Source organism: Rosa chinensis, chromosome 5 (genome assembly GCF_002994745.2).
Source record: "Rosa chinensis cultivar Old Blush chromosome 5, RchiOBHm-V2, whole genome shotgun sequence".
Lineage (NCBI taxonomy): Eukaryota > Viridiplantae > Streptophyta > Magnoliopsida > Rosales > Rosaceae > Rosa > Rosa chinensis.
The window spans coordinates 12,674,494-12,687,789 of NC_037092.1; the positions used below are offsets into that span (position 1 = coordinate 12,674,494).

At 39.8% G+C, this 13,296-nt stretch overlaps 1 protein-coding gene across 1 annotated transcript; it reads left to right on the forward strand.

Moving 5' to 3' along the window:
- The first annotated feature begins 10,580 nt into the window (after positions 1–10,580).
- Positions 10,581–12,874, forward strand: LOC112166800 (ATP-dependent Clp protease proteolytic subunit 4, chloroplastic). Its single transcript, XM_024303708.2, has 2 exons — positions 10,581–11,075; positions 12,153–12,874. Exons 1-2 carry the CDS (start codon positions 10,669–10,671, stop codon positions 12,634–12,636), a joined length of 891 nt encoding a protein of 296 aa, XP_024159476.1. The 5' UTR covers positions 10,581–10,668; the 3' UTR covers positions 12,637–12,874.
- Positions 12,875–13,296: the final 422 nt, after the last annotated feature.

Here is a 13,296-nt window from a genome sequence, read left to right on the forward strand (position 1 = left end):
CGGCTGGCATATTTTGATCATCAAATGACCAATTTACCCTTTAATTTTGTTTTCTTTAGTTTTTTTTTTATAAAATAAATAATAATAAAAAAAAGCAAATATTTTGGCCCACCACCAAGGCAAACCCGATCCAGACGCACCACCACCATCCCAACACCGCCCTTGACGAACAATCTCCGTCGCTGCACCAGAAAAAACAACCTTTGGAACAAAACCGGGAGGGTCCAAGCATCGACCCCAGCCCACGACAATTTTTCACATCCAGCCCATCCACCACCATCGCACCTCTCAGACCACCGCGCCGTTGCTTGCGGACCCTGACGACTGTAGAACACCAGCAGATCAGATCGCCCACCGCCACAATCCCATCCCTCGAGAGCCCGAGCAGAACGATCGCTGCGCTGTGACTCCCTCCGCCCCTTGCTGTTATGCGATCCGAAACCACATCACACCCAAACTCCATATGATCTGTGATGTATCCAGCCGAATCCATCCACAAACCAGGAATCCAGACCGAGTGCGCCCTTCAGCCACACGACGGAAAACCACCCTCGGCCACACACCTTTCTTCTGTGCAACCACCGCCGCCACCTGAAAACAATGAAAAGGAAGGCCACCCAACCCCCATCTCTGATCATCTACACACATATCCCGTCCGGCCGCACTCTACACACGCCGACCTGGCCAGAGGCCAAGGCAAGCATGGCGGCGCAGCCAGACGAGTGGACTCTCTCTCTTAGGGTTCTCTCTGGTCTCTCTCTGCTAGCTTTTGTTCTGGAACGATCTTACTTAGCCCATCATTACCTGGCTATATAATTAAATTTCAGTTTGGAGGAGAATTGCAGAAATTGGAATTTTGAGGTTGACAGGGTCCGCCCCGGATTCCACCCTGGAATCCGAAGTGGCCCTGCGGGACCCACATTTAAAGAAGGTTTACCAAAGATTTCGGCATAACCTTCCTTAAAAATGGGTAACCCAAAACCTGTAGAATTTCAATTTCACTTCTAAACAACCCTCCCAAAACTCCTGGAGCCACCCTGCTCCCAAAACCGCACAACTTCACAATTTAGAGTACCAAATTATCCAATTAACTCAAAATTTCAACCAAGTCAAAGGTTACAATAATAATACACAGAATCTCAAGGTTATCAGAGCAGTCTAGAACCAAAAGAATAACGATACACATAGTAGGTAGCAAGTAACCTACGAGGGATAGGTGACAGCGGTGGTGCTAAGCCTCAACTCCTAAAGCCGAACAGCTACACTGCGAACTGGGCATTTGAAACCGAAGGGCCCAGGGAAAAGTATATAAAAACGTTAGCGTGAGTGGACAAAAATAAATAATTGAAAGAAAAAGGGTTTTATACTTTTCCACATTTATCTCAATAAAACTCCTGATGCATGCAATAATTAAGAAAAGACCGACTAGCCCCGCTAGTCAAGAACAACAACAAAAGAACATGGGGAAAATGGGTTCACCATACGGAAATGGAGCCCCTCAGGCTCAACCTACCCTCGACTGCCACTCACACATAGATTGTGCGAGGAGGAGAACTAATAACCTCAACTTCCATTCACACATAGATTGTGTGAGGAGGAGAATATCACCTCGACTACCACCCACGTGAGGAGGAGAAAGCTACCTCACTGCCACTCACAAACACAAAGTAAGTGAGGAGGAGACCTATTCACATGACCCGCGTATGGTGAGGAAGAAGATCGTAGAGAGCCAATAAATCTGTATAGTTTCCCCACATATCTCACGAAATAAGAATCCAAGTATATAAAGACGTGACCCCGCACGCCAAGATCATCTCAAATTCAAAGTAAATAGGCATAAATAATATTATTCGTAAACCGGAACAAAATCCATTTCCAAAATCAACAACAAGGCATTCTCAATGCCAAAACCGAAGTCGATAAAAAAAAAGAGGAAATACAACTCCATCGAAATCCCATTTTGAAACTCCTTTAAAAGTCTCAAATCGAAATATAATTAGAGAATAATTCCGGAAATCACCTCGGAAATAAGATAATTTCACCATTAAGATTATAACTCAAAAGCAATTTCGGAAACGAATCAATAATCAAAGTATTAATATGAGATAATACGAAATCAATTTATAATCTCATACTCGAAATGTAAATTGATGAATAAATAGAGCATATTTTTTTTTTAAAAAATAATGCATGCATCAATTACTTAAAAACAAAAGTCCACTCACAGTGTACGGCTAATCCTGCCGTCGATCCGAACCCTCCTCGAGGGAATCCTCCTCACGTCCTGTACGATAACAATCATAAATATATATATATAATCCACAGGACGGAATTTTAATTTCACGATACTTAATTGGAAATTCAAAACATCCCCCTTCCTAACATCCGACTCCTCAACCCTCTACAATATCCATCCTTAATGCTCCAACATTAATCTGTCATTGATACAATACCTAGAGTGAATTCGAAAGGAATCCAGCGATCGAATTCACGATAATCAATAATTAATCATTTAAACTCAATTTGTAAATCCTCCAATTTCCACCAAACTTCAAGCATTACATTCTACAATCATTATAGGGTATATAGGATTAAAACAACAATTAAAACACAAGTCTACGCGCCACCACACGCTACCTACAGTGGCGGCGCGTGGGGACCACGTGCCAGCGGCGACCTTCTCTGATGACCACCAAATTCCGGCAACAACATCATCTCAACAGACCCAATCAACTTCTCAACTACAACATTGATCAATTTTACCTCTAAGTGGCCGAATCGAGCCGGTGAAGGAAAGCCCCGAAGCTCCAAGAACCCTAGAATGGAAAATTGTCAATTCGGCTTCTACAATGCAAATTGGAACGAACCACCTTAGGGAAAATAATCACCATCAAAAACAGTACCTTCGATGGGAATATGGCGGCCGGAGGTGGCCGGAATGGCCGGAAATCGGCAAAATCCCAAAACTGCAACCGGGGAGGAATTTCCTTCGATCCGAGCTTTTCCGGCCAAATCGTCCAAAGATACCTCAACAGACGTGACCGGGGGAAGAAACCGAGCTTGAGGGTGGCCGGATTACGTCCTGGGTCGGCCGGAGGAGGAAGAAACCGGAGGGGAAAGAGATCGGGCCGAGAGGGGAGAAAGAGTCGGGGAGAGAGAGAAAGGAGAGTTACCCGGTTGGGTAGGTTTCCAAAAATAGAAATCTACCAACAGTAATTTCCATATATATATAACTTACCATGAACAGTAAATTCTACATTTTTAGCCATAACTCTCACATACTAAGTCCAATTTTTACGTACTATATATGCACGCGCTCGGTTTAACGTCCCCTACAATTTTCATGAAGAACATTTTCTCAAATATTGACCCGAACAAAAAGTCGACTTTTAGGGCCACTAAACGTATTGGAACGATAGTAAAAGTGAAAATAAAAGTCGTTTACCGTCCAAATGACTAGTAAACGGGTAATTGAGATACGGGACGTTATAGAGGTGTTATGGTCACTGCGGGTTCATTGTTTTCCCTTCCTTGTACATTCTATTGTTGAGGTTCCTCTGATGAATCTAGGGATGAGAGAGAGAATTCTGGGTTTGCTGGGTTTCAGAGAGAGAAAGAGAGAGAATTCTGGGTTTGAATGGGAACGAGAGAGAGAGAGGGAGAGAGAGAGAGAGAATTTTGGGTTTGAATGGGAACGAGAGAGAGAGAGGGAGAGAGAGAGAGAGAGAGAGAGAGAGAGAGAATTTTGGGTTTGAATGGGAATGAGAGAGAGAGAGAGAGAGAGAGAGAGAGAGAGAGAGAGAGGCACAGTAGGGAGAGAGAGAAAAAAAATAGAAAAAAATGTTTTGATAGAAAAAATAAGGGATTAAGACATGAAAAGACGAAAATATCCTTCAGTTATCAGTTTCCGTAACGGAGCTAACGGCACTAGGTACCGATCTTCGGTCGGGGTCGAAACCTCAGGTACCGTTCTGATATTTTCTAAATGTGAGGTACTGAAGTTTAGAACGGGGCAAAGATCAGGTACTGTACGGACGATTTTCCCTATATTTTAAGTTTACTTAGTTCACCAATTTACAAACCTAAAATACCATTTCCAATGTATGGTTTAACTCGAATTCTTTTTCTGTTAGCATAACGTGAGAACATGAAGATGATGAAAGAAAGTGTTAGAATTTAACAATTAATGAAGATATTAAGAATGAAGTTTAAGTATGTATTATGTAGAGTGTAATAAGAAGACCAAATTGTAATTCTTAATATGATATTATCCTTTGTTGTAATTTTATTGTCACGCCCCAATTTTTAAACAGAATTAAAAATCAATATATAATCTCATAATTATACATGCGTGATGGTTCAGTCATCAATACAAAATACCTGGAAAACTTTTTCCTTTTAAACCAAGTACATACTGATGCCCTGAACCCACAACGTCAATATATACTCGCTCCGCAGAATCATATATTACATAAGTTTACGAATTAAATTGCCACAACAAAATAATAAATAAATGCTCTACAGAGCTTACTACATAGCGGAAGTCTTAACATAGTAAAGTCACAAAACTGGCTTCCTACCGTAAAGTTGCAACTATCGAAACTTAGCTTTAGCCACGATTACCCTGACCTGCAGGATTAACTCCTACACCATTGAATAGTGCACCGAGTTATCACACAACAAACCCGGTAAGCTTATGAAAGCTCGTATGAGTAACTCAAAACAAAACCCCACACAACTCATACCAAAACGAGGAAAACCTTTCAACTCGAGAAAAAGGAACACATATCATGTTTCCCAAACAATATTCTTTTCCCAAAAGACACATCACATATCACCCCGTGACAAAATCATATTAATTGAAACTCTGAAAATTAAAATATGGTAAATCAATCCAACCTGGATAATGAAAATCAACAACACAACAAATCATATCTATTGTTAACCTAACAATCAACTATGATACTTCGGTCCAACCTGGACAATAAAAGTCAACTCAGTGACCAAATCATATAAATTGAAACTCTGACAATTAAACATAATAAACAAGTCCACCCTGGACATTTAAAAGAAAGAATCCCTTAAACTCCCTTTTAAAATGCGTACTCATGAGCATTAAGTTGCTCCCTGCTACTCCCCATGAATACAATGGCAACAGACTAGAGCTTTAACTGATCGTATCCACTCACCCGGCCAAAGGCATGAAGTCCTAATCTATATGCCTGAGGTCACTCCCAGCTACCCTGGATCCTCAGGTCCCCTACCTTCAGATCAAAACATTTAAAAGCGGTCACTCAGGACCAAAATGTTACTCAACTCTCAAAGGAGATGTCACAACATGTGACTCTCAATCCTCAGACCCCCGGTCGTTAGATTAAAACATTAAGCAAGTTGCTCTAGACCCAAAATGTTAAATCAAATCAAAAGGAGAAATCACAACCTGTGACTCTCAGATCTTCAGACCCCCGGTCGTCTGATCAAACCATTTCAAATCTCGTTAAAGCAACTCACAAAAAATCTTGCCACTTTTCAAACAATAGAAATTCTCAATTCCTAAAACATTATCTTCCAAAAAGTCAAGTCTCAAAACAATAGAATGAAACCCATTAATCCATATTGCTTAAATCACCCTACAACCCATAAAGATATACATATTCCACATAAATAAATAAATAAATATATATATACACACACACACACACACACGTAGTCATTCATTCAGGAATGTTACTAATACCAACTATAGTTTGCAGTTAAATAAATAACTTCCAAAACGATAATGTAACTTTCGTTCGTAAATGAACATTGTGAGATTAATCACCTCAGAATCCTGCTACGTCTTCTATACAAAACTGAGTAGCACAACCACAAAATATTTGTCCAAGAATACTTCGTCAAGTACCTAATCACATACGGTCTCATCTCAGTACACGAACACAAAATGATTAAAGTTCGAATCCCCAAATCGAACTACAACCCGAAAGTAATGCCAATCGAGGCGGAACTTCATCCGAAACCACCCAAGTCTCCAGAATACTTCTATGATTGATCTGTCAAAGGTACAAGTCGATCGAAAGGCCGGTTCCTCACAGAACGAAAACCGAACGGTTCGAAATCACAAAAACCCTAACATGCTCATACGATCTCCAAAAATTACATATTATATATCGAAATGCTTGCATCGACGAGTAGATGATAAATAACACAAGAAACTGCTCCACATGGCAGGAACACCGTCACAGCTCCGCCACAGGCGGTGGCACTGTTGGATCATAATTCATATACATATATGTGCCCGAAAACATGGAAATTACTTGTTCTAAAGTCTAATTTAATGTTGACTAATCCAATTCCATGTTTTGTAGAAAATCTTGATAAGAGGAAAAAAATTTGAAATTTCGGTAAATTTTCCTTACACCACCACTTTTGGCGGCACAAGTGGCGCAGCACCACCACTCACGATGGTGCCATATATTTTACGGCCATATTTATGGAGAAGCAAAGAGGATGAGTACCATAACATCTATTCCATTACATCCATTCACCATCATTCTATCTCAACCAAATTCCAACCATTTTGGTTCCAATTCAACCAAATACTATCCTTATTAAAATCCACCATCATCATCACTGCAATACCTATCATGTTTTAGGCTTAATCACCATCCCTCACTCATCATTTCATACTCTAACATACACCATCACTCCCATGCTCTTTTTCCTTATTTTTGGGATCTATTACTACTCTCATACTCCACCTCTTTGCTTAATTCAAAAACCTAGCTGCTATCTTGACTTCACAACACTATTTTCACATCTCTCTCCATCTATTTAAGTACCCATTCTCTCAAGGAAGAAGGTATCACCCACACTTAGCCATTACATCCTTTTCTCTCTCTATTCCCTACATAATCCACTCCATATCCTCCACAAAACCTCCATCTCCACCACTTCATTTCCCAACTACATCCCTACTCATAACATCTTACATATACCAAGCATCATCATCATTTCAAGTCTTGAAGAAAGAGTTCAAGGAAGAACCTAGAGCACAAGAGGAGCCACTACATCATCTCCATGACAAAGTTTCCATGATCAACCACTTCATCATCCTTCACTTGTGATCATCCCTAGTCATTTCTAAACTCTATTCTTTGATAGCTTAATGTTTTCCATTTTGTTGATGCTAGTTTATGTAGATATGTGTGAGTAGTCTATTGTTGCGGCTAGGGTTGAAAGCCCTAGCCAAACTTGTAATTAATGAATTGATGTTTGAATCTTATTTGATGCAATTTCCATGATCATCTTCACATGCTAATTCAAGAAGTGAATGCTTGTATTTGAATCTAGCTAATTTGAATACTTTGCATTTGTCATTACATGAACAATGTTTAGAGAGTAGCTAGCTTTGAACATTAATAGCATGATAGCACACTAGGTGTGTATGTGAGGGTTATGAGTTAAAATCACCTAGACCTAGGATTGGTTTGCTTGTTTGATTATCTAAACTCAAACCTTTATGCATCTAGGAGCAAGAAATTATACTTATCCGGTAATATAACTTGTTATTGGGTAGTTAGTTTCACACTTATCCGGTGGGAATTGAAAAAATCAAAGGAGTTTAGGCCTTAGTAGTCTTATCCAGATGCTAAAAGGGTAATTGGATACTTGAGATTGCATTACTTATAGTTTGAACATCAATGCATGCAAGAGAGGCTATGGTGAACAACCCAAAGCTCTAACTTTCATCCATTCTATCACATCTAGTTTAACATAGCCTAGTTTACCTTTCAAGTTTTTATTGTGTGTTCATTTGAGTTGAAACCGTCTCCAAAATCAAAATAAAACCACTACACCATTTTGCATATATTCAACATGAACTTTGGTTCACTTGTGTGCCATCGTTTCTGATTTGTACATTTGCATATTTATCTAGTACCCTTTAGGTTTTCCAATCTCTTGGGTACGATATCCCTTACTTACAATCTCTACACTATAACTTGGCTCTTATACTTAAGGTGACTATTTGGCTAACAGGCACAACCCCCGTCGGCCAAAACTTAAAACCACGTCAATCCAATTGTCTAAAATGTCAAGAATACCAAGTGGAGCAACTTTAATACCTGGATTTTGAACCAACTCCGCCTAGATCGCCGCCACAAGCTAGAATTTACTGTTCACCTCGAGTTGCAACTCCACACTGAGAATCGATCGAAACCACCACCAAGGATCGATAAAGGAGGCCGCTACGAGCTCAAAAAGATTGGTTTCACCTCTAGTCGTTGCCTGAATCGAGGAAACCAGTTGGGTCGGACTGTTCTCACCTTCGCAGCCTTGCAGCGCCGCCGTGAGTGCGAGTTGTCACTAGAGGCCACCACAGAGAGGTCGGCGAAGTGGCTCTGAATGGTTCTGGGTTGGTAGCTTGGCCAGAGGACATCGGGATTGTGAGTTGCAGTTGGGTCGGGTCGGACATAAATTTCTGGATCCTAAGGTTTCGAAGAGAGAGAACGGAGAGAAAAGAAATTTCCAAAAACAGAAACTTTCCAAAAATATCAAATAATGATTTTCATTTTCGGAAACTTCTATTTATAGTAATTTCCAAAATTAGAAGGAACTTTCATTGACCATAACTTTCACATACGAACTCCAATTTTCGTGTTCCATATATCCACGAACTCATATCGACGCGCTCTACGACTTTCATAAATGAAGTTTTTAGAGAAACCCAATGTATAAAAAGTCAACCTTCTCGCCCCCTAAAATGACGCTTCCTGAATAATTATTCGTCCGAAAATAATTCCACTTCATTCCCGAACCACATACTCGTACCAACAACCACTAAATTAATTCAGGAAAATCCTCGAAAAATAATAACGAATTTCCGGAGTATTACATTTATATTAAGGTATTTTAGTCTTTCAATAAATAAGAAACTTGTAGGGTGAACAAAGTAGTTTGTAGGGTGGTAATAGCCGCACCATTTCTGAAATTACTACTAAAAGTTTTTTTAAATTGAAATTTAATTTAGACAAAAAATATTTGTCATTTTTTTCTTCAGAATAAATTGTTTTTATTTTTTAAGTTGGAAATGCATTTTTTAGTGTTTAGACAAATATATCATCAGTTTTAACAGCTTTTAACGGTAGATTTATAGACAATAAGTTAAGTGAAAGACGGATTTAAAAGTGAATGAGTTAAGTGATATTGTTGAAAACATGGTGAGTTAAGTATCGAATGGGTCATAACTCAATAATCATTTGTGATTTTTTCCCTATTATAAAATAAAAATATATCTTTAGTTATTTCAAAAGAAATTTTTTTGATCGAGATCACACCGTATCCTCAAAAACTTTTTACGACTAGAGAGTAATATTTGTTGGGAGATCATGTCAAAACGCTTTATTCCCCTGGTCACCAAGAATAGATTGAGATTTAAACTCCAATCACTGTTGGCGGGATTTGAACCCGGGTGTGAGGGTTCCACATCTTAAGGCTCTTATCAACTCAACCATCTGTGGTGGTTATTTATTTCAAAAGAACTTGAGCAAGCAAATATATGGCGAGTTAAGCCAGATTTGAACTTAGTTTGAGTTGTTGTGACTAAATTTGAACTGCTCATGAACTTTTAGAGCCAAGCATATTAGAGCTTAGGAGTAGCCTGCAATGAACCAAAACATTTTGCACCAAAGTGGGCCCAATGATGCGGCCAGTTCTTGTCCACACAAACTGGCGATTTTTATTTACTGTTAATGGTCTGCTAACTGTAATTTATGTGCTGTCATGGTAAAAGGATGAGGAGTTTATGGTATTTTGGCATCTGGGATAAGGTTTATAGCTGGGTTGGCATCTTCTTCATCAAAACCATGAAAAATTATCTAGTTTGGGCGTTTGGCAGGGCCGTACTGTTGTGCTCCTGGCTACCGCACCTCTTCGAAGTGAGCTCAAAACCAGAACTTGAGGAATTAGGAGAATCACGTCGACTATTTGATGAAACCCAATCGTCCCATCGGTTTGATCGATTTTGAGTCATTGATCTTACTCTGAAGAAGAAGAAGAATCACCCATAATGTAACGACCCACAATAATAATGAGCTCTGTTTGCAGATTTGTGTTTTCTTCAAAGGGGATCACCCTCATAGTGGTTTTCTTTGTAAGTCGCAATTTCTTCTCGATGAAGATTGAACAGGGCTTCAAAATGAGCTTCAAAATTAAACGTTTCTTTCTCTTTCTTCCTTAAAAGCCCTTATGGTAACTTGATCAATCACAATTTCATCCTCCCTATCGTATGCAAGTTGACGGGGTCAAGTTCACGGCCCACCTCACGGCGTCTCTTAGTGTATAAAAATGTTTTGGTTCATTGCAGACAACGCCTTAAAGCTCAAACATGACTTGTTTCATTAACAAGCCGAGCTCAAACTAACTAAACCGAGCCAAAACTCAATATGATTGTATCAAGTCAATTTACGGCCTCACTTCAAAGGTTACATTAAAGTTTAAACCGACCTAAAACCCTCTATGCGTCCCTTTGCAGGGTCCAACTTAGGGAAGATGTGTCAACCTTTAACTTTTAGGCCCAATTGGGTCTGTAACCTCTATACCTGCTCTCAATTCACTTCGTCGTATCAAAATCTGAGCTGCTCTCTCAGACACTACCCAATCTCTGCAACCATGGACGTTCTCTCAATCTCATCCCCTCTATTCTCCTCAACTCCCAAACTCTCCCACACCTTCGCCCCAAAACCCATCTCCTACTTCCCCACTTCTTCATCTTCACGACTCCCAACCATCAAATCCGTCTCTCTCCAAACCCCAAAACCCTCTTTCGCCTCTTCCAAGCCCCAGTCAGCTAACCCTTCGCTGCTTCTCAACTCCGCGCCTCAGACGCCGGCGACGGCCATGAGAGGCGCCGAGGGCGACGCCATGGGGCTCCTGCTCAGGGAGAGGATTGTCTTTTTGGGTAGTAGTATTGATGACTTTGTGGCTGACGCCATTATTAGCCAGCTGCTTTTGTTGGATGCTCAGGACCCCAAGAAGGATATCAAGCTCTTCATTAACTCCACTGGTGGTTCTCTCAGGTTCTACATGCTCTTTTCGCATCTGGGTTTCTTTCAATTTTGTGTCTTGTTGTTTGAATATAGATAAAAATGTTTGCTTTTTTTAGACTTAGCTGCAGTTCTGAGTGGTAAAGGACCCATCTTTAGATTACATTGAAGTCATTTGTGGGGTGGACATTGATTTTGACATCATTAGTTATTGATTGTTACTAATTGTTGTACTAGTTTCTTCACTGGGTGTGTTGAAATGTATGATAAAAGGGACTACTGAGATAATGTTGTTCATGTGTAATGAAGACTTGAAGGTGTGGTGCTAGTTGATTGTTTTATGAGAATAGAGTAAGGCGCTTATATGGGGGTGAGACTCAGAAGAACAGTTGAGTTTGATGTTGGCATAAGCAGGGTTCTAATAAGTCAGGGAAGTGCCATAATGGCATTGTGGCAATGACACACTTTACCCTCCCACGCTAGCTCTTTCTGTTCCCAGTTGCCTCTTAACGGTCGAAGTTGATTGTATAAATACACATGATTTTAGTGCAATATACCTCTATGTTTTTCAGTGTCCTTGTCATTCATCACTGGAAGAGAAGTAACCTAAGATATTTGTGATGCAAATATGTTGAAAGTAAAGATCCAATGTTTTGGATAGCTCCTTATCCTTTATTAGTTAAGTAAGACTGAAGCTTAGTCAAATAGGGCTTTTATATTGTGTAGGATTTATAATACCCTTGGGACTAGCAGTTCAGAGTAGTTTAGCAGTTGTACTCTACCTCAGGTGGAATGTAGAGAGAAAAAGTTGGTGAAGGGTGACACCTTAAGTCGGGATGGATGATGACTGCTATGATGTTGCCGTTTGCATTTACCAAGACTTTAAAAGAATGGGTTTGTTTGCACGTATGCCCAGCTGGGTGACTCACTCACTGGAAACACTGAATGCAAAATAAATTTGATTGCATTGGATGAACTCATGAACCTGTAACGAAGTGACTAAAGATGTTGCTTAATTAGTTTCATCTGAAACATTGTCTGCTGTATATGCTTCATGACCCCGCTTCATGTTCATGTTGATTTCTGACTTGCCTTTTTCTGTTATGTCAGTGCCACAATGGCTATATACGACGTCGTTCAGCTTGTGAGGGCTGATGTCTCCACAATTGCGCTTGGCATTGCAGCATCTACAGCTTCAATAATCCTTGGTGGTGGCACCAAAGGCAAGCGTTTTGCAATGCCCAATACACGGGTTATGATTCATCAACCTCTTGGAGGAGCTAGTGGCCAGGCAATAGATGTAGAAATTCAAGCTCGAGAAGTCATGCACAATAAAGACAATGTCACAAGAATTATTTCACAAGTAACCGGTCGTTCATACGAACAAGTTGAAAAAGATATTGACAGAGATCGCTATATGTCCCCCATAGAAGCAGTAGAATATGGAATAATTGACGGAGTTATTGATGGAGATAGTATTATTCCTCTGGAGCCTGTCCCAGACAAAGTAAAACCAAGAATGAGTTATGAGGAAATTAGTAAAGATCCAATGAAGTTCTTGACACCAGACGTCCCTGATGACGAGATATATTAGTTTTGGAACATTTGATTGAGAGGCACACCAAGGCACACCAGTCTCACGGCTTTCTGATTATGTGTTAATTGCATATAACTTTGTGCCTAGGCCTGATATTTGAGAACCCAAAATTTATGTAATTAAAGCATTTATGCTTTTTCATTCCAAAGTTTCAGTAGTTATTTCAGTTTTTATCATTAATAGAACTGCTACATTATAACCTTAATTTGTTTTGTTGGAAGCTGTGATGCTCAAAACTCCTGTTTTTACGCTTTTTACTCTTGAGTATGATGAGTTAAAGATGGTTTTGATTTATGTATTTGAAGATTTGAAGATTCTGGATTGGGTAGAGAGTGCTTGGGAAGTCGTGGTCTTTGAAGCAGGGATACCTTTCCAAATTGGTTTCATTGGGTTTTAGACTTTTAGAAGAACAAACTTGTGGTGCATATGAAATCTCTCAGCATCACACACCAGAAATGTCAAGCTTTTCTTTAATCAGAAAATGGGAGATTGATCATCTGCTTCATGAGTTGCTAGAAGTCCTTGCGGACACTTTTTCAGATTCGCTTTATTTACTTCCAATTCCAGAGTGATAGAATGCAGACGTTCAACTGCATTGGCATATAGCAAAGATACTAGTTGGTTTCAATACGTGGTTTGGTATCTCCATTGAAAATG